Below are 26877 nucleotides of genomic sequence, written 5' to 3' on the forward strand. Positions count from 1 at the left end.
TATTTATGAAACTAATCATAGATGACTATTAAAAGCTGGTTTCAATAAATTATGGTTTAATGAATAAAAATAATCATTCACTCCTGCCAAACTGCAGTCCCATTCGAAAAGAGCCGATGTTATTAATTACACAATGTGTCAATTTTTTATATTTTTTTGTAGGTATATAAGTTTATATAGGCCGGTGAATATTGTAAAGCAAAGCTCTCTTTATGCCGCTGTACTGATAAGTTAAGGTAATTTTTCACAAAATTAATGGTAATTAAATTACCAATTTGGCGCTGTAAAAACAATGAACTGAACACATTTTAAATTCCAAACTCCTTTATTACAAAAACATAACATTACTTATATAATATGTAGGTAATTTTTTGCAGGAAATAAATAAACCCAAGTGATTGTTACATAAGACAACATAAAACAGTATTGGTCAATCATTATATTAAATATTATTATTATTTTTTTTTTTAATTTTTATTCCAGATCTCGGAGAGGGTGGTGCAATCCCACGAGCTCCATATTATAATGTAAGATGTATGAATGGAGAAAGCCGCGATTAATGAATGTTTAGGAAAAATATTTCCAGATTTTTTTATTAGTAGGAGTAGCCTAAGTAGCCTTCTCATAGCCTATCTTGTTTACAAGAGAATAAAGTATAAATAGAATCACCCCTTATGACAGACCCCAAACTCGAAATTCATGTAACAAAAATATGTTGAAAAACCATGTTTCACAAAATGCGATTGGAGGTCTAGAGTTTTTAAAAATCAAGCCATAAAAGGGGGGGGGGATTGATGATAGTAGTTACCTACTTAATTTTAATTCTTACAAAATCAAAGACAATATTATAGAAGTAAATTTGAGAACAAAAAAATCTTATTTTGAATATTTCCGTCTGATCAAAACGCTTTCAGCAGTGAGTGGTTTATTTATGGCTTTCAGTTTGATATCACTACCGACATAATAACTTCACAGGGAATTTTGCAGGATGGTCTTGTATTTACTAGACTGATAATATATATACATTTTGGCTAAATTGCTAAATTCATTGATAGATTGAAAATACAACAAAAAAACACTTATCGTGATAGCCAGATAATATTTATAAGTTATTTATTAAACAACATAAAATTTATTGCATATTTTAATTATTATCCTATCGATATACGATCGGCATAAATACATATGTATGTACTCTTCGAAGAATCGTCAGAATATGTACAAAAACGCACTTGACGATCATAATCCCTTGAAATGTGATCTACCATTTTGAAAAAAAAAACAGAAATTGGCAATTTAAAAAAGTCCTCTCGACTCCTATTACAAGCACAACCCTACGACAAGCCAATTAAATTGATATCTGTCCAAGTAAAAAATTCAATATTTCAAAGTCTAATCAATTCTCCAAAAGTAAGGAAAAATTGACCTCACTTCAAGCAAAACTTAAAATGCCCACAACACACTTCTAATGGTTTATCTCTTCAGTGACAAAAACGGATACAACATTCAAGTGATACAATATAATACGAAATCAAAAAATGCTCAATACATGGTGATATTTAGAGAGAACCCTTATCAAATCAAACACAATTAAATGGTAAAACAGTACACATTTTTAATTATTAATTTGCTAAGTGCAAGGCACCAAGATTGCTAAATATTAACACTAGTGCCGGTAATTAAAACTGTATTACACCTAAAATTAAGCACATTCTCTTCAGAATTTCAAATGCAAATGGCAGTCCATAGAGGTGACCACAACTCTCAATGTGATGTAAAGAGTTATTATATTTATACCGAATTGATAATTTTTACATAAGAATTTTTCACTACTATTTTTTGTTTTATCGGTTCCTTGAAGACTGAAGTTTAATTTATCCCACATAAGAAGTTTTTTTCAGTTGGAAAGAGCGTTTCACTGTTATAGTTGACTATATAAACCAATATAAACTGAACTAACCACAGGATTCCAACTGATTCCAACCATGTGTTCGAAAGGAAAAAGGAGGTGAGTCATATGAGCTCTAATAAGATAAGTTCACTAAATAATTCACTTTTTGCAATATTTTTCAAATAAGTACCAACCTAATTGTATCTTATGACAATTTCTTTAAAGAAGATGCATTCATTTTATGATTTAACTCGTCTAAGTTTTCGTTGTAAACTAAGTTACGTATTTAAATCAGAACTCAATTCTTTAGTCATCCCCTTTTTCCTTTGCATGATAAATGTTTACGCTCTTAGTACAAACCATTATAAAAGTAAATATTAATATTCATATCGATGGTTTAGAGTTAAAATATTGTATCTCCATGAATCATAATATCATCAAAACTTAAATTGAAAGTTTGCAACCTTCGAAAAATGTATTTTTCTGATGTTATTACAATATTTTGGCATGGACTTCCGTTTAGCATAAAGATAAATTATATCTGCATATATTATATCTGTATTGCTCCGAATGATTTATAATATATTTTAATATGTTTATGTTACTGAGAAGTTAGATTTAGAAGATGCAATATTTGAAACCAAAAAATACAGGCTATCTTTAGAACATTGCAGTACTTAATTCTTTTTTTGGAACAATATTTTAACAAGTTTTGTGGATCATTTAAAACATTTATTTCAACAATACTCCCAAACACATCATGTAAACCTACAAATAGCTGTAATTTTTTGTTTTTGTTTCTTGTGTTTGTATGATTTGTTGCATAGCTTTTATCAAATGTAATTTTATTCTTATTTTTTATGTTTCAAAGTATCTGTCAAATTAAAATTATATTACCAACCATGTAAAAGCCCTATGGGCGTTAAATAAATAAATAAATAAAATAAATAAATATTTTTAGCTCTAAGCCATCGATACACTGTTTCGTCGCTTACGATATTCACATAGTTGCTAATGATTATCGCATTACAAAAGTATCAGAATGATGTTAGGTAATACAGTGAAATCTCGATCTATCGTTCCTCGAATAATTGTTTTCCCGTGTGTGTCATTTACTTCTTTTTGTACCAAATTAATTTCATGCAAAACTAGCAAAAATTGATTGCATCGATTGTTTTGCTTTGCATAATTTTACCGCATTAATCATTTAGAGCAGTGATTCCCAAGGGCGACATACAGATCCCGAGATGCAGGGGCGTTGGTAAGATCTAGGGGGGCAGTCCTAGCCCCCAAGGCGTGTGAGTGGGGGGCAGTGAAAGGCTAAAAGAGGGCGGTTAAGGGCTGAAATGACAGTCAGAGGAATTTAGAAAAACCTAAGTAACAGATACATCGTTCTAAGAATCTTACAATTGAACCGTTCAATTAGTGATTAGGTATTATTGATGGATTCATATTATTTTTGTTATTTTGATTATATTGTTCCAAAAAAACTTAGAAAGCAACATTTCCGGTTTACAACTAATATCAGAATGTTAAAAATCCACCCACTTCCATAATTATAAGTGGAAAATGATGCTTGTGAGGGCTAAAACTAGTAGAGGATCCAGCCCGCAATGCCCAAGTAGGAACCAATAACTATTACGCTACCAACCGCTTGGTTGTAATATATCAAAAAAGGTTATTTCACTAAAAAATAATTTCACCTGCGGCGTTTTTTCCGTACAAGCAGTTTTTGAAGAAAAATATACTTGGAAAGAAAGCCAGATACGGTTGGGAACCTTTGGTTTAGAGAATGTGGTTTTTTGATATTTTACTTGACCGATTGCTGCCGGCGGCCGCTTCTGACATTAGATGTCATTAGACATTTCAACCTTAAAATGAACCGTCCAGTGAAAAACGTGTGTTGTATTCAAGAAAGATAAAAAATTGATAAAGTGGAAAAAAACATGTTGATGTAGCCCAGTGTTTAGGATTCGAGGCACTTTCATTTAGACATCCATTTACATGTGAAATGTATATACATATTTAATATTAAATAGTTAGTATGAATGCAGTTTATATCTATATTCCCGCATTCATAGTTAATTTCAATAAGACCCTATAAAATTGATAAATAGAGGTTTCACTGTATAAGGTGTGGTGACACGTAAAGTTTAATCATTTCAAATTTTGTGACAAATATGGTTGAAATTGTTATTGTACGACTGACTTCTGGTATATTTAATTCTATACATACAGTGTCTACCAAATATTTACATTTGTATATAATACATAAATTTAGAACTGTTGTTAATATGGTGTTTTATGCTGGGTGTGAGGTAGGTTTGAGTAGGTGACACTGTGGTGGGTATGTTATATGTTTCGTGAACACCTCACTGGGAGAACCTGTGCTGAGGTGTTTACGTGGTTATGTTTAAATGGTACATGTATTTATGTGTATTGGTCAAAATTTTTTATATAAGTGTAAGTTGGGATTTTAAATTTTTTTTTTTTAAATGGTTATTGTACATTGTTATTTAAAGAAAAAGGAAAAAAATATTTATTTATATGCACATATATACATACACCCATGTATACATACATAAATACACATATATGCATGCATACACACATATAAGTAAGCACATGCATACATACATACATACATACACATTCATCCATGATTATGTTTGGTTTGGTGTTATAATGTTTTGTATAAAATGGATATCTTGTTTTTTGATCCAGGCTGTGATCAGTTTTTTGTGAATGTTTGTGTATGTATTTCCCATTAGTAGTAGTTTTAGAGTGGTGGGCATACAATTAAAAAGTTTTGTAGCGTAATACTAGAAGTGTCTTTGTCCGTGTGTGGTGTATGTTATCGGTATGTTCAGGGTATTGTTTGTTGTCGACCTTGTTTTTATTGTTGTTTGAGGTGGCATTGGAATGTGTAGTTTCTGTTGGAGGAAATTTAGTAGTGCAGATTTGGCATAAAGTTGTCTTATTGACATGACGTCTAATGTTTTGAAAATTTCGCTTGAATTTGTGTAGAATGGTACTTGCAAGATGATTTTAATTATTGCCTTTTGAATTTTTTGTATTGGGTCGATTGCAGTGTTTGTAGCGCTTCCCCAAGCCAGTATGCCATATGTAACAATCGATTGACAGAGTGCGAAATATATAGATCGATATGATAGATTATATTATATCAGTATATGATAGAGCATGAGAGAGTGAAAAGAACTACAGAAGAGTGTAAAAAGTTGTCCAATGCCACTTCATAGATGATAATATTACAGTTATTATTCCGTCACCCTAACTCAAGTATAATATTTAATTTTATAATGACATTAAAAGGACACAATAATTGACAATATTATCCATGTAATATACCGGCATATTACGCTGGCATTTTACTACTGTGAAATAATATTTGGACATTTCTTCTGGCCTTATCCTTAACATGCGTAATATAATAATAATTATGTAATTTGTATGATGGAGGAAAAATAATATCGCATAAGAAGTACGTAATCAGTAGTTTATTTCACTAGTTGTTGCAACAACAAAAAAAATAGCAGGTATAACAACAATAAATTGTAAAGATATAGATTATACAAAATATTAAATAAAATAAATATTTAAATCTAAAACTGAATGCAATTAAATGACTGCAGATTCCGTAAGTAAAAAAACATATTTCTTGAATGAAATAAAAAAAATTAGAACAATAATAATACTTTAAAAAATTTACAAGGAGTATATTTTTTTACTAATGAAACCATAAATATTTACTTGTTATCAACATTGTTTAAAGTCATTAAAAAAATCACTGATAATTACATGAAATTAATATTGTACATACAACTTACCGGGTTGCATATTTCTCCATTCAAGAGTAATTTTTATTAATTATTATTCATATAAAAAGATATAAAATTTCAATCGTACTTTCGAAAATTGTTTTCGTCTTTAGACTATTAAAATTTATGAATTATTACTTTATCGTGTACTTATATATTATATGTATGTATTTATATATATATAGACGCCACTAAGCGCATTATATAATTTGTGAATAATCCATACCTCAAATGCAATGAGTATATTTTACGCTTTAGTTTTAGAAGAAAATATCTTAAGAGTGCAGTATAATTCCATTGTTTTTATAAGTCGGCAAAACTGAGATAACAATTTTATAACTTGCAATTTGAACATTGTTTCAAAAATATGATTAAAAATAATAAGTTTGGTGATCTTTAAATTATTGTAGATTATATTTCCATAAGAAATAAGTTATAAAAAAATCTTTGTGAACCTACAAATTATTATTAAAAAAATAACAAACAATGAAAGGAAAAAATGCTTTTAGAACTATGTAATTTTAATAACACATAAATACAAAAGTAATATACCTAACGGGTATATTCTTCTCTTGAGATGAATGTACCTAACAGGTATACTCATCTCTTGAGATGAATGTACATAATGGGTATATTCTTCTCTTGAGATGAACGTACCTAATGGGAATATTTTTCTCTTGAGATGAACGTACCTAACGGGTATATTCTTCTCTTGAGATGAATGTACCTAACGGGTATATTCTTCTCTTGAGATGAATGTACCTAACGGGTATATTCTTCTCTTGAGATGAAAGTACCTAACGGGTATATTCTTCTCTTTAGATGAATAATATGGATGAATGTTGGAATGCTAAATAAAAAAGCAATATATGGTGATAGTTTGGTGAAATTACATTTAAACATGAATGTGTTAGAGTGAATTTTTTAATGTCAATATATCGATCATCTAGTGCAAATAACCTTAAGTTCGAAAACTAATATTTAAAAAAAATTACAGAAATATTTTGTAACTTTTTCACTAATGCTTATCTTCCCTACATGATCGATTGCATGTTCTAATGTAATTCAATTCCTTTGTCCAAAAAAGATCAATGATTAATGTCTAAAAGTACAGGGTCACAGATTAACAAAAAGTGAACAATTTGACTCGTAAAGTTAGATAATATAAATTTTAACCCCACGAGAACAACATTCATCATAATATTCTGTGTGTTGTGAATTGTAAAATGTCCTCGGCAGAAAAGTCACTATACAACCGCACTGAACGTCGGAAAATAACTGAACGTTGGTAGATCAACCGAACACTGGAAATTCAGCCGAAGGTCGGAAAATTGACCGAACATTGGTAAATCAACCGAACATCGGAAAATCAACTGAAAGTCGGAAAATCAACTGAAAGTAAGAAAATTAACCAAAAGTCGGAAAATCAACCAAACATCGGAAAATCAACCGACTGTCAGAAAATCGTCAAAAAGTGGGAGGATCAGCCGAACATTGATAAATCAACTCATCTCTATTCCTGAACTTCGGTCATGGGGGGACACAGTCTGCTGGTGAACCCAACCGAGGCCATGAGCCCCTGCTTGACGAAGCCGGGCAGGGAGGGTCGGTTGGCCGTGGATTCGGCCCACATGCGCAATTCGTGGAACATGTTACGCGTATAGGGGTTGCGACGAGACGTGTAGCGCAGACAGAGGAATTTGTAGTAGATCAGCGGGGTGAAGAGACCGGCACGACCGCTGGAAAAAAGGTAAAAGATAAGTTTTTAAAATTCACCATTATATTAGAGAACACCAGTTCTACTAATAAGTAGCCGTGGAAAATGATGTGGGATGTCAATCATTTCTAGTCATCAAAGAGATATTACTATTCAATTCAAGATACTTTACTTCAACTAGCCATTTTAACTAGTCTTTAACTAATCATTTCTCCACATGGAGAGAAATAGAGTATGTTTTGCCATTCTGTACTTGCGCATTAATATTTTCTCAGATTTCTTCCACGGTTCATAATATTTTAACAGTAATTTATAAGATAATTACATTCTAAAATCAATACATCCAAGATAAAACCAATTAAATGCCATTAATTATCTAAATATACACATAAATAATGTATACATACATAGGTTCTCATTGACATTTGGACGATGAATAAGATAAGTTATAAAGATAAGGTCGGTGGCCGAGTTGACATCGCGCTTGGGTCCCACTCAGGCGTAGTGTGTTCAATTTCTCGGCTGCCTAAGTCCTCCAACACAACAAAAGCATCATTTTCAGCTTACTGTGGTGGTAGTAGGAGATTTTCAAATACTGTCAGGTTATTCGTAACCCGGGAATGTTTGTCTTTCTTTTAAAAAATTAAATTAAAATAAAAAAAGACAATGAGAACAGTAAAAACAGTAAAAATAAGTATCTAAAAATTTTGCATCAAGAGATATATTCAGCCAGTTTGATTTTGCATATAGGTTTTCAAGGGACAGTTGAAAATGTCCACATCTCGTAGGGTGTTGAATATTTTGCAGTTAGGTCCCATTAATGCATTTTACGCATAGTTAGACTTATAATGTGCTATACTGAATAAATCATGCAATCTGGTGTGGCGTTCAGGGCAACGAAATGCAATCCCTTCTAATAGATATGATGAATCGATAATATACTTCACAATTTTCACAAAAGCATCAGTTAGTTTTCTAAGTTTATATAGAGCAATGGGATTAAATTAATGATTACTAAAAATACTCTTATGCAATCATATTAGAATCACCGGGACTTGAAATCAAAATTGATGCGAGCATTATTACTAGCTCCGACCAAGCTGTCCAAGGTCCAAAGTGGTAGATACTCTCAGTATTGCTCTGATAGAGAACACCAACCTAAATCGAAGGCGCTGATTGAAATGGGTTTAGCTATGATTTGCATCCATATCTAACAATCAGGTACTCCCACAACCATCTATTCACCCCGGCAACATTAACATCAAATGCAGAGGCTGCTCTGGAAGTCCACAAGTGTTAATACATATTGCTGATGCTTATTGAATATTATAAAAACGCATATGTATGTAATTAATTTACCTATTCCGAAGCCGGTAGTACAATATTGTTTAACTTAAGACTATTTATCTAATTATTTATACACATAACTAGTTAGTGGTTTTTTTCTTTTGAAAGATCTTTTCCTCCTAAAAGTTTTTAAATCACTAATTCCAACCTCAGTCCATTGTTTATAAGTAGATTTAAAAAGTAAACAATTAAAGCAAAAGTACATATATGTTCATTTTATTGCACCCGCAAAACCACTGACAAAAATTATAACTTTTCGTTTTAAAATATCGTTTTTAACCTCTTGATTTTTAATTGAAAAAACACACTTTGTAATACACCACTTTTTATTTTGAATCAATAATGACAGCTTGCTTCCTTCGAAAACTCTTGACTTTTCTCTCTTGTAACATAAACTAATTGTCACTTTATTTAAATACGTTTGTCATGATTCAATGAATTGTTTGCGATTTCTTTCAGTACAATATCCACAGAATTTGACATTTTAAATTATTCCATGCAAATTATTTTATTTTATTGATACATGTTGTTTTTTGTGATATTTCACCCTCCATGCTAGGGATGACCCTATGTTATGGCGGGTGAATTTTACAGTTTGCTGACATAGAATCTATACATTACTATAATATAAAAAAGAAAAATGATGTATAGCTAGTTTGGGTTGCAAGAAGAGGATGGAGAAGTTAATTACATCAACAATGACATAATTCCGCGAACATTCAATTCGAATTCGAATATTCAAGTTCAAGATGACTATCGTTTATCACACAAAAAACTTTAGACTGACATTTTTTTACATCTCCCTCTAATAACTTAATAATCCTGGGTCATAGATATCTCCATCTCACCGCGGTCATGTCCGAAAACACCTTCAAAATAAATTTTGTATGATACTAAGCATACGTCAGACATGATAGTGTTTACCTCCTTTGTCTATATAGCAAAGAGAAAGAAAGGAGGTTGGTTTGGGATAAAATTTAAAGTGACCCATGCTAGGACATGCAATAGCTTCTCATTTGGACGCTAGATGGCACTGGAATGAATCAAAAAAACGTATGAATCTTAATTAACTAATAAAAACTAAATTAATAATCGGGTAGTTTGTTAAATCCTTTTTATATTAATACTAGTTCATATTATATTAGTATATATATGTTTGCAAGTTCGAGTACTGTTGTTTTTTGAACCAAGAAGAAGGAAGAGTACTATCATGGAAACATGTTGTTGGTGTTATTTGTTGTGAAGAAAATATCGTATTTGTTATTTATTGTTAATTACTTCGAGGTATCGCTCACTAACTATTGTAGGGTTGTCGTTAAAAAATATAAAACTAATAAAGAAAGTATGCCCGTGTGTCCGAATTCCTATGCAGACGCTACCTTGGTAAGTGATTTGGTTATCCTTTTTCCTCCCATTCCTTGTTTATCCTACATCTATGTACTTTCACCCAATTCCATCAAAACAACATATCGTTTTTTTCTTGTTTGTTTTACGGTCCATTTTTCAAGTTCATCTGCATAAAGCCTGTGACAGACCACACTATAATATTTTATTTTTTCTTTAAAAGAAAGACAAACATTCCCGGGTTACGAGTAACATGACAATATTTGAAAATCTCCTACTACCACCACAGTAAGCTGAAAATGTTGCTTGTGTTGTGATGGAGGACTTAGCCAGCCGAGGAATTGAACACACTACGCTTGGGTGGGACCCAAACGCGATGTCAACTCGGCCACCGACCGGTCAACAAATATAAGCGCGCTATATTCTCGTGGCTTGCCTACTTCAGCATATCGCCCGCCATACATTACCATTGGTAGTATATGGCGAGCGATATGCTGAAATAGGCCAAGCAATGATGCGTATAGCATAATGTATCTCCACCCTAAATCGTATGTAGTTTCGGATGCAACAGATTGGTTTGCAGTTGCAACTCTTACGGCGCCACATTTATATTAAAGTTATACTTACAAGAAAATCATGATGACGCAGCAAGGCATCAGCAGGATCTCGGCAAGGGAGACAGCCCGCAGAATGTTGCGGGATTGGAATTCAACCAGCGCAATGAGAAGGCGTGCGCCCCACCATGAGTTCTGACCGAGGGTCTAAACATGATGAAACAACATTATTATTATCATCCCACCTGTGAACTTCTATTAGAGAATATATACTTGTAGACAGTTTTTTATGGTACATAATTTCATGGTTTTAGTAGAAATATTGTATTCAATTTTGGCTGATCCATGCATATATACAACAAAATTTTTAAATTAGTAAACTATTGAGCAATGAATTTTGATAAATGACAATACATACATGTAAGTAAAATTGCTGAAGAAAAATTAACATTGGATCTCAAGAAATCGCAAAAATTATGAATTTCGAATATGTAGTTAACTCCTCAGGCTAACTCAAATATGTAGTTAACTTCTCCGTATTCTGTGAGAAGGCAGGAGTATTTCCGCTTTGCAATAAAATCAAAATAAATGTAATGTTTCTGAACGTATCCGATAGCTAAAAACTGTTTTTGAAAGGTGATGAAAGTAAGAAAATAAATACATATTTTTTTAAATGGAAATATAAAAAAAAATTTTAAATGATCACTTTACTTTTTTTGTAATTAAAATTACTAACAACGAAACAATATACAAAACATAGTTATTTTATTAGACAAATGTATTACACAAAAGTGAAAGTCACCTTTTTTGTCGTTTCATATAAAAAAAATAGTTTTTCAAATTGTGGTCGGAACCTTTGGCAGATGCACATTTTAATTCTTCTGCAGTTAACTTCTACATTTGAATATAATGCGTGGTGTTTTCTCTTTCTAACACCGTTTAGATCAAATATCCCACAATAACAGTAAGGAAGACAACGATTTCTGTGAGACCGTATGAGTTGTTCCCAAAAGCGAACAAATTAGACTGAAGGAATTTGTTAATGTATTTCTTTAGAACAGGCGTGCGGCTGACAGCTTTGTTACAACTCCATCCTCTTTAACTCATCCATCCACTCCTCCATCAGTTTTCCTTGTCAATGTCATTCTGCAATACTTTTGCAACATTGTTTGCCGACAAACCATTTGGTTTATGTAAAAGAAAAAAAAGTATTTATATATTTATATTGTGTTGAAAAGGGAGTAGGATTGTCCCGCTGCAAGATTCTAACTGTGCCTATGGCAAGCCAGACAAAACTTACACCCACGTTGGTATTGAACACCTTGGAATTCAATCAACAATCACCACTAGATGTGTTTGATTCTATGGGTCATCAGGTTAAGTAATATAAAATTAAGAACAATTAAACTGTAATAACCGTACGAAAATAATAAAATTCATTTTTTATTGCTAGCGAATTGAATTAATAGTAAAATTAAAATAGCTGTGTACTTACGTCCAATAAGGGGAGTGCGTAGCTTGCAGCGTGAAGCAGAGCGAATAATCCTACTGGAATGATGACCACTGAAGAATATTACGTTAAGGAAATATTTACGCAGAGCAATATTACACGTTAAAATCATCTTAAACATTGTAAAGGCCATTATAATGCAATCTATCCCATCACATAAGATATTTGGAGAGCTACCAGAAGAAGCCGCCGATGGATCATACGTGATATAGCCACGATGGATTACAAATGTGATATCAGCTTAAGGGGATAGCCGCCGATGGATCATATGTGATATCAGCTTATGGGGATAGCCGCCGATGGATCATATGTGATATCAGCTTCTGGATAGCCGCAGATGGATCACATCTGTGATATCAGCTTAAGGGGATAGCTACCGATGGATCACATGTGTGATATCAGCCTAAGGGGATAGCCACTGATGGATCACACATACAGCGCAGATCAAGTTACATAATTCAATCGCATATCTGAAACCTACCAAAATCACATTATATAAAAATTGACATATAATAATATAAATGTAAACTTCTAATAAATCAAAGATATAAAATGGTTTTCCCAACATAAAAAGTTAATAAGTACATACATAATACGTCTTATTTTTGAACTGAAGATTAAAAATTTAAAAAAATGTATTCATTGCCATCACACAATAAATGTATTTAAAGATCGAACTTTGTATACAGCACAATACTATATTATATTATATTATTAAAGTAAACGGTACATAGTTTTGAAAATAAGGAAAAAATTTGGTAAGCCTTGTTGAAAATAATAAAAAGATGAACCATAAGGAAATGTTACCTTGAAAATTAAATAATATTATGAAGAAGTCAACTTTACACACAAATAATAATGGAGGAAAATCATTGGACAATGTATGCAAAAGCTGACAACCTTCAGAAACTAGTTATTAGTCGCTAAAAACGAGAATCACTGTTTTTTTTAACTCTTTGAGCCTCAGCCAGATAGATAAAATATTTCCGCTTTGCAATAAAATCCAAATAAGAAGTATCTGAAAACTAAAAACTGCTTTTGAAAGGCGATAAAATACGTTTTCAAATTTTATCATTATAAAAATATTATTTTCGAAAATGGCTATTCTTACGATTTTCGTAACTTAAATTACAGATGACGAAAAAATATATAAAAACACACGATTTTGTTTATTATTACCTCACAAATTTTAACGTTTCATACAAAAATAATTAATAAAAAAATTCACAAAGTTTCTAAATGTTTTGTCGATTTGCGTTTGGAACTTTTGGTTTCATAAAAGTGTACATTTAAATTCTTCTGTAGTTAACTTTTAGAGATGAAAAAGAAGTGTCGTATTTTCTCTTTCTAACACCGTTTATCACCATGAGAGTAAGGGAGATATAACTAATTATATGAGACCATGTGAGTTATTCTCAAAAAATTAGTCTGAAGAGTTAGTGAAAATAACACAATACAAAAGCATTTTAGTTCATCTACATATATAAAAATGAATATTTCTTTGTTGGTACCTATAGACTCCAAAACTACTGGAGTATTAAACTCATTTATTAATTTTACTCATTTATTATATCTTTATTTATACCTCCAAGCAACGCCGGATACACATCGGCTAGTTTATTTTATTGTTTAATAAATACTGTGTATCAATTTATTATATTATTGAATAAGTAAGTAAGATACATCAAAACTAACTCTTTGTGAAAACAATATATTTTAAAACATGTTTGTAATAAAAATTGTTCAAATAACATCGTCTCGTTAATATTATCATTTCACCGTCGCAAAAGGAAAGCAATGTCGTCAATTAACATAATAGCTAGGCCCCAGGCTTATTAAATTGATTAGAAAGAATTTTGATCAATTTGACCTTGCTTTGCACAGGTTCCATGATAACTCCTCAAAATGACAATTCAACACCTTTAAAAGGTTAAATAGTTACATATGTAATCTATTTAACCTAGGTTTTGTTTCATCACTTCTCATAACTTTACAACACTTTTTTATAGGTGTGTTGAATTGTCATTTTGATGTGTTATCCGGTCACCCTTTGCACAGTATCTGTTCACACAGACAAGCCAAGTTAAAAAATTCTTACAATTTATCTTTTCAGTGTCTGCGTATCAATTTTGAATTCAATTTAGGCACTAACCTTTCACGCCTCTAGCATATTTTGTCAGAAGGTCAAAATCAATAGAACATTTCAGAACGAACTCGAAAACCAAAAACTGTTTTAGAAAGTTGAGGAAATACGATTTCAATTTTTATTATTAGAAATAAATATATAATTTTTTAAATGTTCAAATTTTGAATGCAAACATATAGTTATGTTTTTTATGACTAAAATTACTGATTACAACAACAAAAAACAGAAGCATTTTATTAAAAAAATGTATTATAAATGTTATTGTCACTTTTTGTCGTTCCATATGAAAATAATGTATAAAAAATTCGCAAAGTTTCATTTTTTCAAATCGTGGTCGGAACCTTTCGTTTTTTACAGGTGAACTTTTTAATACTTCTGTGGTTAACTTCTATATTTAAATATAGAGCGTTAGGTTTTCTCTTTCTCAACACCGTTTAGATCATAATTCTCACCATATGAGTAGTTGCCAAAAGCGAACAAATTAACCTGATGGGTTAAAATAATAGAAAAAAAGCAAATAAAATTAAATAATACACGCACAATAATTTAAAGTGGAAATGGCGTGATGATTAGTTAGTTTTTTGATTCTATTATGAAAATATCATTGATGAAGTTAAAGTTCAATCTCTGAAAACATGTTTTGAATTCTTTCTAATATTTTTTTACGTTTTGAACTGTCACCTTGTTTTTAGTCACAACGTCTGTCTAAAACAAATGTAAGAATAATTATAGATGTATGCATAGCTACGTGACGTAATAATGCATGCACTTGGGTCCTAAGATATGTAATTTGCAAATGGATTTTTGGAAACATTTAACAAAGCAAGATTTTACTTCATCGAGGTTAGTAAACATAACTGGTCATACTGGATAATTCGAGAATCAAAATCATCCTACACAAATATGTAATACAATAATCTTAATCACAGCAGCATGATGTTAAGTCATTTTTAAAGCTAATGTTTCAATTATTAATTTATACATATTTGCCAAATACCTTAAACTTAATGAATCAGATGAAAAAATTAAACTTAACAATGAGAAAAAACTATTTTAGCCACCAGATATCTAAATTAATGCATTTTTTCTTGCCATGCCATGGTTTTACATAATAATAATAATAAAATAGGTTATTTAGGCAAGTTTATTTTATTTTTTTAAATTTAATCCAAACTAAGAACTTAGCTTACCATGTTCTTAGGTTCATAGTTTTAAATAAGAGAAGTAAAAAACTAACCTTAAAACTTTCACATCAATAACAATAGCCGCCAAGTGAACAATCAAAACTTGTCTCAACACAGGAATTTCCCAGTGAGATAGGCATTGAAAAATATTTGTAAATATGTAAACAAAATAAAATTTCCTAAAATAAATAACTATAAATTGCATTAATTTCCATTTGCGATTCTTAAAATAGTTTATCATTGTTATCTAATTGATACAAAGTGTTTTTTAAAATAAAAACCATTTTTAAAACTTATTAACCATTTCTTACATAACTGTGCAAAGACCCTATTTCAGTTTTGTAAAGGATACAGACAACAGGCGCCACGTACAAGAAGATCAGAGAGAAGAACAGATAGTGACAGGAGTCTTCCAGCATCAGCTTGGCCAAGAAGTCCCTGGAGAAGGACACCCTCGGCAGTCTCTGGTGCAGTCGGAGGGCGCTGACGGCTGCGTTGGACAGTAGCGCTTTGTAGTACGCATTACTTGCATTGCTGGAGAAAAAGAACAAATGGTTAGTGAAGGCTCTGGTAAAAGAGCAACTTGTCATGACAATGGGATGCTGTCCAACCCTCCCACTATATATTGCAATGCAATGGGTCGAGAGATCCCAGCTGAGCTCACTCAACCCGCCTCTCGGGATCCGGTCCGCCACGCATGTAAGATTGTTGTGTATTGCCTATGCTCGTCGACGAATTGTGATCTTGACGGTGAGTTCGCATGGCAACCGATATTATGACAATAATACCGAGTCAAATCTATTTCTTTCTAGCAAGTTTATTATATAAGTTTGGTTAAGTTATTGTAGGAAATCGTTTTTTTGGGTTGTTGTCCTGAATTTAATACCGTAATCTTATGCGTTACGGCAATCTTGATGGGAGACGACAATATTGACGGACAATACTTTGCCCTGCAAGACAGCTAGGATGATTGTTCGGCAATAGGAAATAATATGCAATTTAACTTGCACGTTTACCAGCTCATTAAGATTAAACCAAATGGTCCTCTAACTGAATTTATACTGTCCATTGTAACCTCCTAACAAATCAATCAGTTTGGTAGGCGGGTAGGGGTATTGCCGCCCTGCGACCCATGCATAACCAAAACCTCTGCCATAGGTCATCCCGAATAGTTCACTACGTTTGGTGACTTTGTGGGTGTGCACGGATTCATTGGGTGAGGTTGTTTTTTGGTTTTTTAAAATGAAGTCTTAAGTGTTTCAAGTGCAAGCGATTCTGTTAAAAAATTTTATGCATTTTCTCAAGGCATACAGGTTTAAATCGCATATCAAAAAATTCTATCTAGGATGAAATTCCAACGCCACCAGCGCACAATCGGCGGGAAAAAATTCTTATCACTGGTGCACAAACGGTTTTATTTATTTATTATTTATTATTACACGCCCTAATGGGCTTTTACACACTACAAAGTTTAATAGTTTATTTAATATCAATGGTTATAGTAGAGTATCACAGTTATTATAAATTCTACAAAATTAAAACAATAAAGGAAACATAATACAATGAAAAAAGAAAAAATATTAAATGTTACAACAAAAGCATATAATAAAATAAGATACATTAGTAAAAATGATAAGTCTCACATAAATAGATATTCAAAATAAAAATAAAAATATATATATTGCGGAAATTATAGATGTCTATTTGTGTCTCGATATATAAAAGAATTGAAATAAACAATATTTATATTGATTATTTTTAAGATGAAATATATCTCCCAGATCAGAGTATTTATTTCCGAGACTGTGAAGTCTTGGAATCGGGGAATTTTGATAAGACAGTGTCCTGGTGTTGTAAAAATAGAAGGGTAGTAAATTTCGGCAAGATCTTTTGGGTATGTGGATGCTGATTAATTGGAGTAACTCAGGACAGTCAATTTTGTAATGAAGTATTTTATGTAGTACTATTAAATCTGTGTTAATTCTTCTTTCTGAAAGTTTTAATAGGGACAATTTATCTAGTAAGTAGTTATAATCAATGTTTTCTACAGGAATATGCAATTTATAGTTTATATACTTCAAGAACTTATGTTGAATCTTTTCAATATTATCGGAATGAATATTGTAAAAGGGAGACCATAATGTAGAGTTATACTCTAGTTGGCATCTAACAAGGGTTTTGTACAACATGATAAATGTGCCTAAATTATTGAAGTCGTTTGAAACTCTCAAAACAAATCCAAGAGTCTTAAGAGCCTTATTGATAATGTTATTAATATGATACACAAAAGTTAGTTTGCTATCGAACAATATACCTAGGTCAATAATTTCACTGACGCAATTTAAGTTTTTATCATTTAATGTATATTGAAAAAATATTGGATTATTTATTCTGTAAAAATTAATTAACTGACATTTCTTTATGTTCAATGCAAGTTTGTTGATAGAGCACCATTCAAAAAGATTTCTCAAATTAGTTTGTAATATAATGCAATCATTTATGTTATTAATCTCTTTATAAAGTTTCAAATCATCAGCAAAAAGTAATACTTTTATGTTAGTAAATATATCAACAATGTCATTTATGAATATAATAAACAAAATGGGCCCTAAATGAGAGCCTTGTGGCACTCCACTTGTCGCTATAAATATGTAAGAATTTGTGCCATTTATTTTCACACTAAGACTTCTTTTGGACAAATAACTAATAAACCAATTTAATAAACTACCATAAACTCCAAGTGTGGCTAATTTATTAATTAATATTTTGTGACACACCTTATCAAAGTCAGTGTATATTGAGTAAACCTGGCATCTGTTTGCTAAAGAATTGGATATGAAGTTTTCGTATATTAGTAAATTAGTTAAAGTAGATTTATTTGAACAAAAGCCATGTTGGTAGGAAGTTATAATTTTTTGTATGTTGGAAGATATTTTAGAGAGTACAATTTTTTCAAAAAGTTTGGGTATCGCTGATTGGATACATATCGGTCTATAATTTGTAATGTCCGTTTTGTCCCCTTTTTTAAAAAATGGGTGTAAGAACTAACTGTGTTTCCATGTATCAGGGAAACAACCTGTTTCTAGAGAATGATTAAAAAATAGGAAAAGAGGAACAGTTAGGCCGTTTAAACATTCCTTAATTAACACGGGTGGAATATTATCAGCTCCAGCATTTTTTCTAACATCTAACAAATTTACATGCTTTTTGATATCATTAATTTCTATGCGTATTTCAGATATATCCAGACTAAGATTTGATGAGAATTTGGGAATTTCGTTGCTAGGTATATCCTCTTCATATACAGACTTAATTTCTGAGATTCCTCTACCTGAGGGAGTATGGCTACTACCCGTGGCTCTATCCTACTGACTTTCTCTTGGGCATGCTCGGTATGAACCATCTACGGGTCAGAAGAGATGTGCATATTGAATCACACTTCTTCAAACTGATTCGTGGATGGTTTGAAAATCCGACTATCATGGAGAGTATTAGTCTCTATGTTCCTGATGGTTGTCTCCGTCACCGACAGCATAGACTGTGCCATCTCCCGGCCTGCAGGACTAACTTGCCTGCAGGTCATGCCAGTGGGGAGAGCAGTCTTGCTGTAGAACAGAATCAATTCGGATATCGACATATTTAGCATCGGTGAAGCTGCCTTTAAAAGGCAAGCTCTATTGATGCTGGTATAGTTTATACACCGCTTACTTATTATGTAATACCATTTTACAAATGTACTTAAAAACGAAATAAAATGTAATTTTGTAATGTTTTTAAAGGAATAAACAAATTGAATTGAAAAAAAAAAAAAAAAAAAAAACTTAAAACAATCGGCGAATAAGTTTACAATTTTTTCATCATTACAACCAATTTTCCCATTGAAGTTCATACAAGGAGGAATACCCATGTTATTATTTTTTTGAGAATTAGTGTAATTCCAAAAATGTTTTATGTTTACACAAATATAATTTTCAATTTTATCAATATAATTTTTATAGCACAATTTTGAGATTTTACAACACTCCTTTCTTAACAATTGAAATTTATTGTAATCACTTGACATACTGGATCGCTTGTAATTTATATGAGCAATTTTCTTTTTATATGTTAATGTGATCAATTCGGGGCTAAACCAGTTTGGAAAATGAGAAATTTTATTATGTCGAATGGGCACAAAATTTGCAATGGCATCATTAAGAATAGAATAAAATGTATTGACATTATTGTTAATATCTGTGTTTTCCAGAAAAGACCAGTCTGTTGAATTTAAGAAATCAGAAAGTTTAGGAAAATTTGCTTCATAAAAATTATAAGGCGACTTGACATTTTTAAGATAAGTGTTGTTAATAAATGGAATAGTTATATCAAGAGGAGGATGGTAGAGGTCTACAGGCAATAGTTCATCCAAGGATTTACATACGGTAGCAGTGGGCTCACTGCAAAACACTAGATCAAGAAGACGACTATTTATATTAGTGATAGAAGACGACTATTTATATTAGTGATAGAAGACGACTATTTATATTAGTGTAGAAGACGACTATTTATATTAGTGATAGAAGACGACTATTTATATTAGTGATAGAAGACGACTATTTATATTAGTGTAGAAGACGACTATTTATATTAGTGATAGAAGACGACTATTTATATTAGTGATAGAAGACGACTATTTATATTAGTGTAGAAGACGACTATTTATATTAGTGATAGAAGACGACTATTTATATTAGTGATAGAAGACGACTATTTATATTAGTGTAGAAGACGACTATTTATATTAGTGATAGAAGACGACTATTTATATTAGTGTAGAAGACGACTATTTATATTAGTGATAGAAGACGACTATTTATATTAGTGATAGAAGACGACTATTTATATTAGTGTAGAAGACGACTATTTATATTAGTGATAGAAGACGACTATTTATATTAGTGATAGAAGACGACTATTTATATTAGTGTAGAAGACGACTATTTATATTAGTGATAGAAGACGACTATTTATATTAGTGATAGAAGACGACTATTTATATTAGTGTAGAAGACGACTATTTATATTAGTGATAGAAGACGACTATTTATATTAGTGATAGAAGACGACTATTTATATTAGTGTAGAAGACGACTATTTATATTAGTGATAGAAGACGACTATTTATATTAGTGATAGAAGACGACTATTTATATTAGTGTAGAAGACGACTATTTATATTAGTGATAGAAGACGACTATTTATATTAGTGATAGAAGACGACTATTTATATTAGTGTAGAAGACGACTATTTATATTAGTGATAGAAGACGACTATTTATATTAGTGATAGAAGACGACTATTTATATTAGTGATAGAAGACGACTATTTATATTAGTGATAGAAGACGACTATTTATATTAGTGTAGAAGACGACTATTTATATTAGTGATAGAAGACGACTATTTATATTAGTGTAGAAGACGACTATTTATATTAGTGATAGAAGACGACTATTTATATTAGTGATAGAAGACGACTATTTATATTAGTGTAGAAGACGACTATTTATATTAGTGATAGAAGACGACTATTTATATTAGTGATAGAAGACGACTATTTATATTAGTGTAGAAGACGACTATTTATATTAGTGATAGAAGACGACTATTTATATTAGTGATAGAAGACGACTATTTATATTAGTGTAGAAGACGACTATTTATATTAGTGATAGAAGACGACTATTTATATTAGTGATAGAAGACGACTATTTATATTAGTGTAGAAGACGACTATTTATATTAGTGATAGAAGACGACTATTTATATTAGTGATAGAAGACGACTATTTATATTAGTGATAGAAGACGACTATTTATATTAGTGATAGAAGACGACTATTTATATTAGTGATAGAAGACGACTATTTATATTAGTGATAGAAGACGACTATTTATATTAGTGTAGAAGACGACTATTTATATTAGTGATAGAAGACGACTATTTATATTAGTGATAGAAGACGACTATTTATATTAGTGATAGAAGACGACTATTTATATTAGTGTAGAAGACGACTATTTATATTAGTGATAGAAGACGACTATTTATATTAGTGATAGAAGACGACTATTTATATTAGTGTAGAAGACGACTATTTATATTAGTGATAGAAGACGACTATTTATATTAGTGATAGAAGACGACTATTTATATTAGTGTAGAAGACGACTATTTATATTAGTGATAGAAGATGACTATTTATATTCTAGAGGATAAAAAAAAAAAAACCACACCGCATCCCCAAAGATGAAATAAATAATATTCCTCAGGACCTCCTGGTTGGAGCCAAAGTAAAAAAGTATATATAAAAAAAACTCAAGAAAACAGAAAATGAAATTCAATAAAAAATTATTATCCATTTGAACTTGATCACGGCAAAACGATCTGCCAGTATTAATATACGTGCAAAGGTCACTACATAATTATGCATACTATGCATGCCGTAGCTAACTGGTTTTATTAATGAACTTGGCCACAAATGTATAATAATATTATAATAATTAGCAGAAGGTAGTCGAGACCAATATTTATGACATCTGGGTAAATTACTAAGCATCGACTATTATTACACATTTATAAAAGTGTACACAGAGTGTGATGAAAATAAATGAAGAATTTACAGTGAAACTCACTATCTTAACAAACGAATTGCAATTTTTAGAGCACAGGCGTCAGGTGGGAATGCTATCCTTATTCTTTCAATGGTAGATGCTTCGATGAGCTAGCGTCATTAATCCCTTAGGCACATTTATCATATGAGAACGGATCGTTTCCACGGCCCGTTCTCGAGTTCAACAACTCGTCTGTGGAAAGATTTGCCGGCCCCTGTGTCCCTCCCTTCTCTCTCTCTGGGTCTCTTCAGGAACCACCTTCACTCCTTCCTCTTGTCAAAAAAAGACCCTCTACATAGCATCCCAAAAGATTATATAGGCCCTGAGGGAAATATTTTCCTCAGGGCCTCCTGTGTGAAGTTAAATTTCATGCTTAAGAAGTTTAGTTTTTCGGTTCCTTGAAGACTGAATTTGAAAAATGACCTCATTTATTCTCCCGTATACTCGTAATATACTTTTCCCGCTTAGGAAGTTTATTTCCAGCCGTTGAATATATTTATAAAGCAAACCTAGAACTAATTAGTACCGTGCTGGCGGAAAGCGTGCATTATTTTTTCTGAATTTTAAAAATGGTTGTTTTTTTAGGAATAATTTCTTCCATCTGACAATTAAAATTATTTTAAGTGAATAACACACAAGAGTCCCAAACGCTCCCAACAGTCTGGAGTCGGTGATACTATGGCATCTTCGATTGGAGTATGATATGAGGTTGAAGGGGATGGGAAGGAGATGGGAAAGAGAAAGATTGGCTTTGAATTTTTTTTTTGGATTTGAAATTTTTCTTTTTGGATTCGAAATCTGGTCACCAAACATGACTAAAGGTATTTCAACCAACATTGCGATTCTGAACCAGAGCAATGAGAAAATCTACCGTATTGCAACGTGAATTGCTTTTTCATGGTCAATTTTTTTTATTTCAATATCCAGGGTGGAAAATTCAAAACCACCTATATATGCTGGTAGACAAAAACCCATATAACTGAGAACAAAACATGTACAAATTCGAGTAAGAAATCTAGTTATTTACATTTATACACGAGGAACAAAAATATCAATATTAATTGATATATCATGTTTGCAAGACAATGGCTCAGATTGAAGCATGCATCTAAGAAATTATGGTAAAGAAAACTAGTAATTCAATAAACACGAGTTGGTACATCTGTCGGCAAATTAAATTGAACATAGTTGCGACAACTCAACTTGAACCACAGTTGCTTTTTACAAATTAATGAAATAATCAGTCTTGCAGTAAGTCCGAAGTTATGCTTCAGAAAACATTTTTTTATTTTTTATTTGATTTATTCCGATTAAAGAAGCACATATTATATGAGACGATAACTACTCGAATAGTAAAAATTCCCTTAAAACTTCCCCCGCTTTACAGCTGGTAACAGAACAGCTGTGATATGTCTCTTTATATATTGTTCCTATCATATATATACTTACTTATAGCATAATGATATTCTATTTTTCTTATAATTAGTGTAACTCTCTCACCAAGCACAAGAACCAGTTTCTTCATTGGTGAGATTGCGAACATAAATATATTTTGTAATGTAAATATATTTTTTATGTACTCATATTATATCCTGTACCCACTTATACATATTAAATAAAAAAAAATAAAAAAATACCTCACATGTACTCACTATACATGTGGGTTACATAACTCGATAATGAGTTAGAGGGCCTGAAGGCCGCCCGTTAAGTAACCAGAGATTCATTCATTAATTCTTCTGAAAACTGATTACTTCAATGATCGTTTCATGCTGTGAAAAAGATAAGGATTTTTAATCCACATTTACGACAACATACTCACAACATACCTCTCAATGACAGAAACTTCACTGGCAAATAAAGAACAACGTCAGCAGTCTGGCGCTCGACATTCTCGACAAGCACACAGCGAATTTATCGGGTAAGTGTGTACCTCCTCTAAGAATTTTTAGTAGGTATGTCCTTTTGTATGGAAAACAAAAAAGTTGGAATTTAGGAAAAAGTTATTTATCGTTTTTGCTCCTACCATCATGTAGAATCACCCCGCGAAGTTACTGCAATTTGACCCCGGACTTCCTGTATATAAAGGTGTACCGCTGATAGATTCGTTGTAACCTCTCCGTCTTTCTCACCGATGATATGTGTAGCGGAAAGAAATGTTAGAATGAAGCTCTCAGCAGAAGGAATATAATACAGACTCTTAAGTATAGCCACTTGATCACGCTAAGTTTTCCTCAGGCGTCTCCGATTTCTTCTATTCATGACCATTTGTATTATTCAATAAAGAATACTAAAGTCGTAAAGTTTTCAATTGTATTATTACAATGGAATTCCTCCTCTCAATAAAAGTTTAAATAATAACATTATTACAAACAAATCCGTTAGTTTCGGAGTTATTTAAAATAGTTTACAATAATCAATTAATTTTGCGAATGTTCGGGATACCTTAATGACTTTCAAGTCATGATTGATTTCAATCAATCATTCGAAAGTCAACTGATTGATTTCAATCTTTGATTTTCAATCATCCTGATTTCAATCAATCATTTGAAAAGGATTTGTGAAAAAAATAAACTAAGTAACGCGCAGATGGTTTTACTAAATCTTATAGTGGGCTGTTGCCTTTAGTGGTACATAATTATAATTCATATGGGGATGGAGTTCATCGCACCCCTAAGTAATTAATAATAATAATAATATTTGGATGATTCGTATAGCGCCATTTTGGAGCAAAATCACCTCAAGAGCGCAAAGAAAACAAAGCCTTGACAAAGAAAAAGATCATCATTTTTTGTACTATTACTTCTAGCAGTTATTGTCGTATTTGATATTGTGGATTCCACATAATTTATTGTTTTTGTTCTTTATTTTAGTCTACCTTTGTTGAGAAAGAGAAACAGAGGTCACCCACAGGCGAACTGGGCTGATGGCCTAAAGAGAAGTATTGACTTCAAATGGGTGAGAGCATCCAAGATGGGCAACACTGGAAAAACCAATACATAATCCAAATAATAATGCCAGAAGTGTTTGTCAAACAGTTTGATAATGACGGGTCGGTAGCTGAGTTGACGTCGCGTTTGGGTCCACCAAGGCGTAGTGTGTTCAATTCCTCGGCTGGCAAGTCTTCCATCACAACACAAGCAAAATTTTCCGCTTACTGTGGTGGTAGTAGAAGATTTTCAAATATTGGCAGGTTATTTGTAACCCGGGGATTTATCTTTATTTAAAAAAAAAAATAATGCCTGCAAAAGGCGAAACAGTTCAGATTTATGAAAGAATTTATTATTAAATTCATAGACTGGTTTGATCTGATTTGTGGTAGGCACAAAAAAATATATACATACATTTAATAATCTTGAGTCAATGAATCTTTTGGTGAGAGTTTATATGCACTGACAAACATTCATTTAACTTGTTCCAGTTCAGATGATATGCAGTCAATGTGCAAAATCATTTCTAAAAGAATAATCTGTGCCAGTGAAACTCACATTGGAAAAAGAAAGTGCTCTAAAATAATGATGTCAAACATATGTAGATTATAATAACAGAAATTAATATTTTGTTTTAATACTTTTATTTTACACTCGCTATACCCCGCCATGCCTTGCTGTGGCTCAATCTATTTGTGCGTATAGAGAAACAATAGCGCATTTTACTTTTACCTCCAACAGATGGCATTGTTTTTCAAAAAAAGCATGGTTTTACATGACACAGGTGACATCGATATAATAAAAAAAAACATTTAAAAGATACCTTTATGTTCTAATCTTTATCATTATGTGTATATATATGTACCTACCTAGTACTTTTAAATTAGAATGCTACCCAAGCAGCAGTTAATTTTATGTTTAATTGGATATTTTATTTTATTCTATTTCTTCTCTTTGCTGTTCATATTTATAAAAAATATGTTAGTAGGCCAAGGCACCAGTTAAAAGTACATATACCTATTTTTTCATTATTATTTTAATACTATACTTATCAAACAACTTATCAAAATGTTAATACTCATCCTAATTTGACTGTCCTAAAATGGGAATCCTCCTAGTTGGGCAATCAAAACATTTCTTAAATAATGTATATAAATGTATAATCTTTTACTAAATAAAAAAAAAAATTAAAAATATATACACGGTGTCCGGAAACTCGTAGTACAAGCGGGAAACTGGAGAATCTACACCACATGGGGAACCCAAAAAAACATAAAGTTTTTTGATTTGAGCATTTTCAAAAAAAAAAAAAAACAAAAAAATATATTTTTCGGCTATTTTAGGGTTAAAGTTTTTTCTGGTGTTTATGGTTGAATAACAGATGTTTTAACCCTGCAGAGCAGAAATATTTTATGATTACACCGGGTTAAATGAAGGGTGATTTCAAAATAATGCTTCAAATCCGAGTTTCTTCATTTGTTTTACTTTCAAATAGTTTTAATTAGTTGGGTACTTTGATCTTCAGTAATAATTTATAAGAATTTGATTAAAAAAAAAAAAAAAAAAAAATCAACTTCAAACTCGATTTACTCGATAACGAAAGCTCAAATAAAAAAAAAATATACTACAAAATCGACTCCAAATGTGATGTAGATTCACCAGTTTCCCGCTTGTACTACGAGTTTCCGGACACCCTGTATATATAGGTATACAAAAAAACAGGCATATTCTAATGCAACGCTGTGTCAAAATTTTAAAGCAA

General features: G+C 31.5%; 1 protein-coding gene across 2 annotated transcripts in view; it reads right to left on the reverse strand.

Moving 5' to 3' along the window:
• Positions 1-790: 790 nt before the first annotated feature.
• The window catches only part of Kr-h2 (transmembrane protein 33-containing Krueppel homolog 2), a 33276-nt gene continuing 7189 nt past the window's right edge, over positions 791-26877 (reverse strand). Inside the window, exons 3-7 of one of the 2 annotated variants that reach the window (XR_016304218.1) lie at positions 15885-16066; positions 12188-12255; positions 10766-10899; positions 6458-7469; positions 791-6422 (exon numbers count right to left, since the gene is read on the reverse strand). Coding sequence is in view for 1 of the 2 variants with exons in the window: in XM_089644743.1 (XP_089500869.1) it covers positions 7244-7469; positions 10766-10899; positions 12188-12255; positions 15885-16066 (610 nt within the window). In the remaining variant the exon portion in view is untranslated. Of the gene's footprint in view, positions 7470-10765; positions 10900-12187; positions 12256-15884; positions 16067-26877 lie in introns of both variants that reach the window. The other variant, XM_089644743.1, reaches the window with a different exon arrangement.

The sequence above is a fragment of the Hesperophylax consimilis genome, chromosome 21 (genome assembly GCF_061612785.1).
Source record: "Hesperophylax consimilis isolate HC1 chromosome 21, BYU_Hcon_1.0, whole genome shotgun sequence".
In the NCBI taxonomy this organism is placed as follows: domain Eukaryota; kingdom Metazoa; phylum Arthropoda; class Insecta; order Trichoptera; family Limnephilidae; genus Hesperophylax; species Hesperophylax consimilis.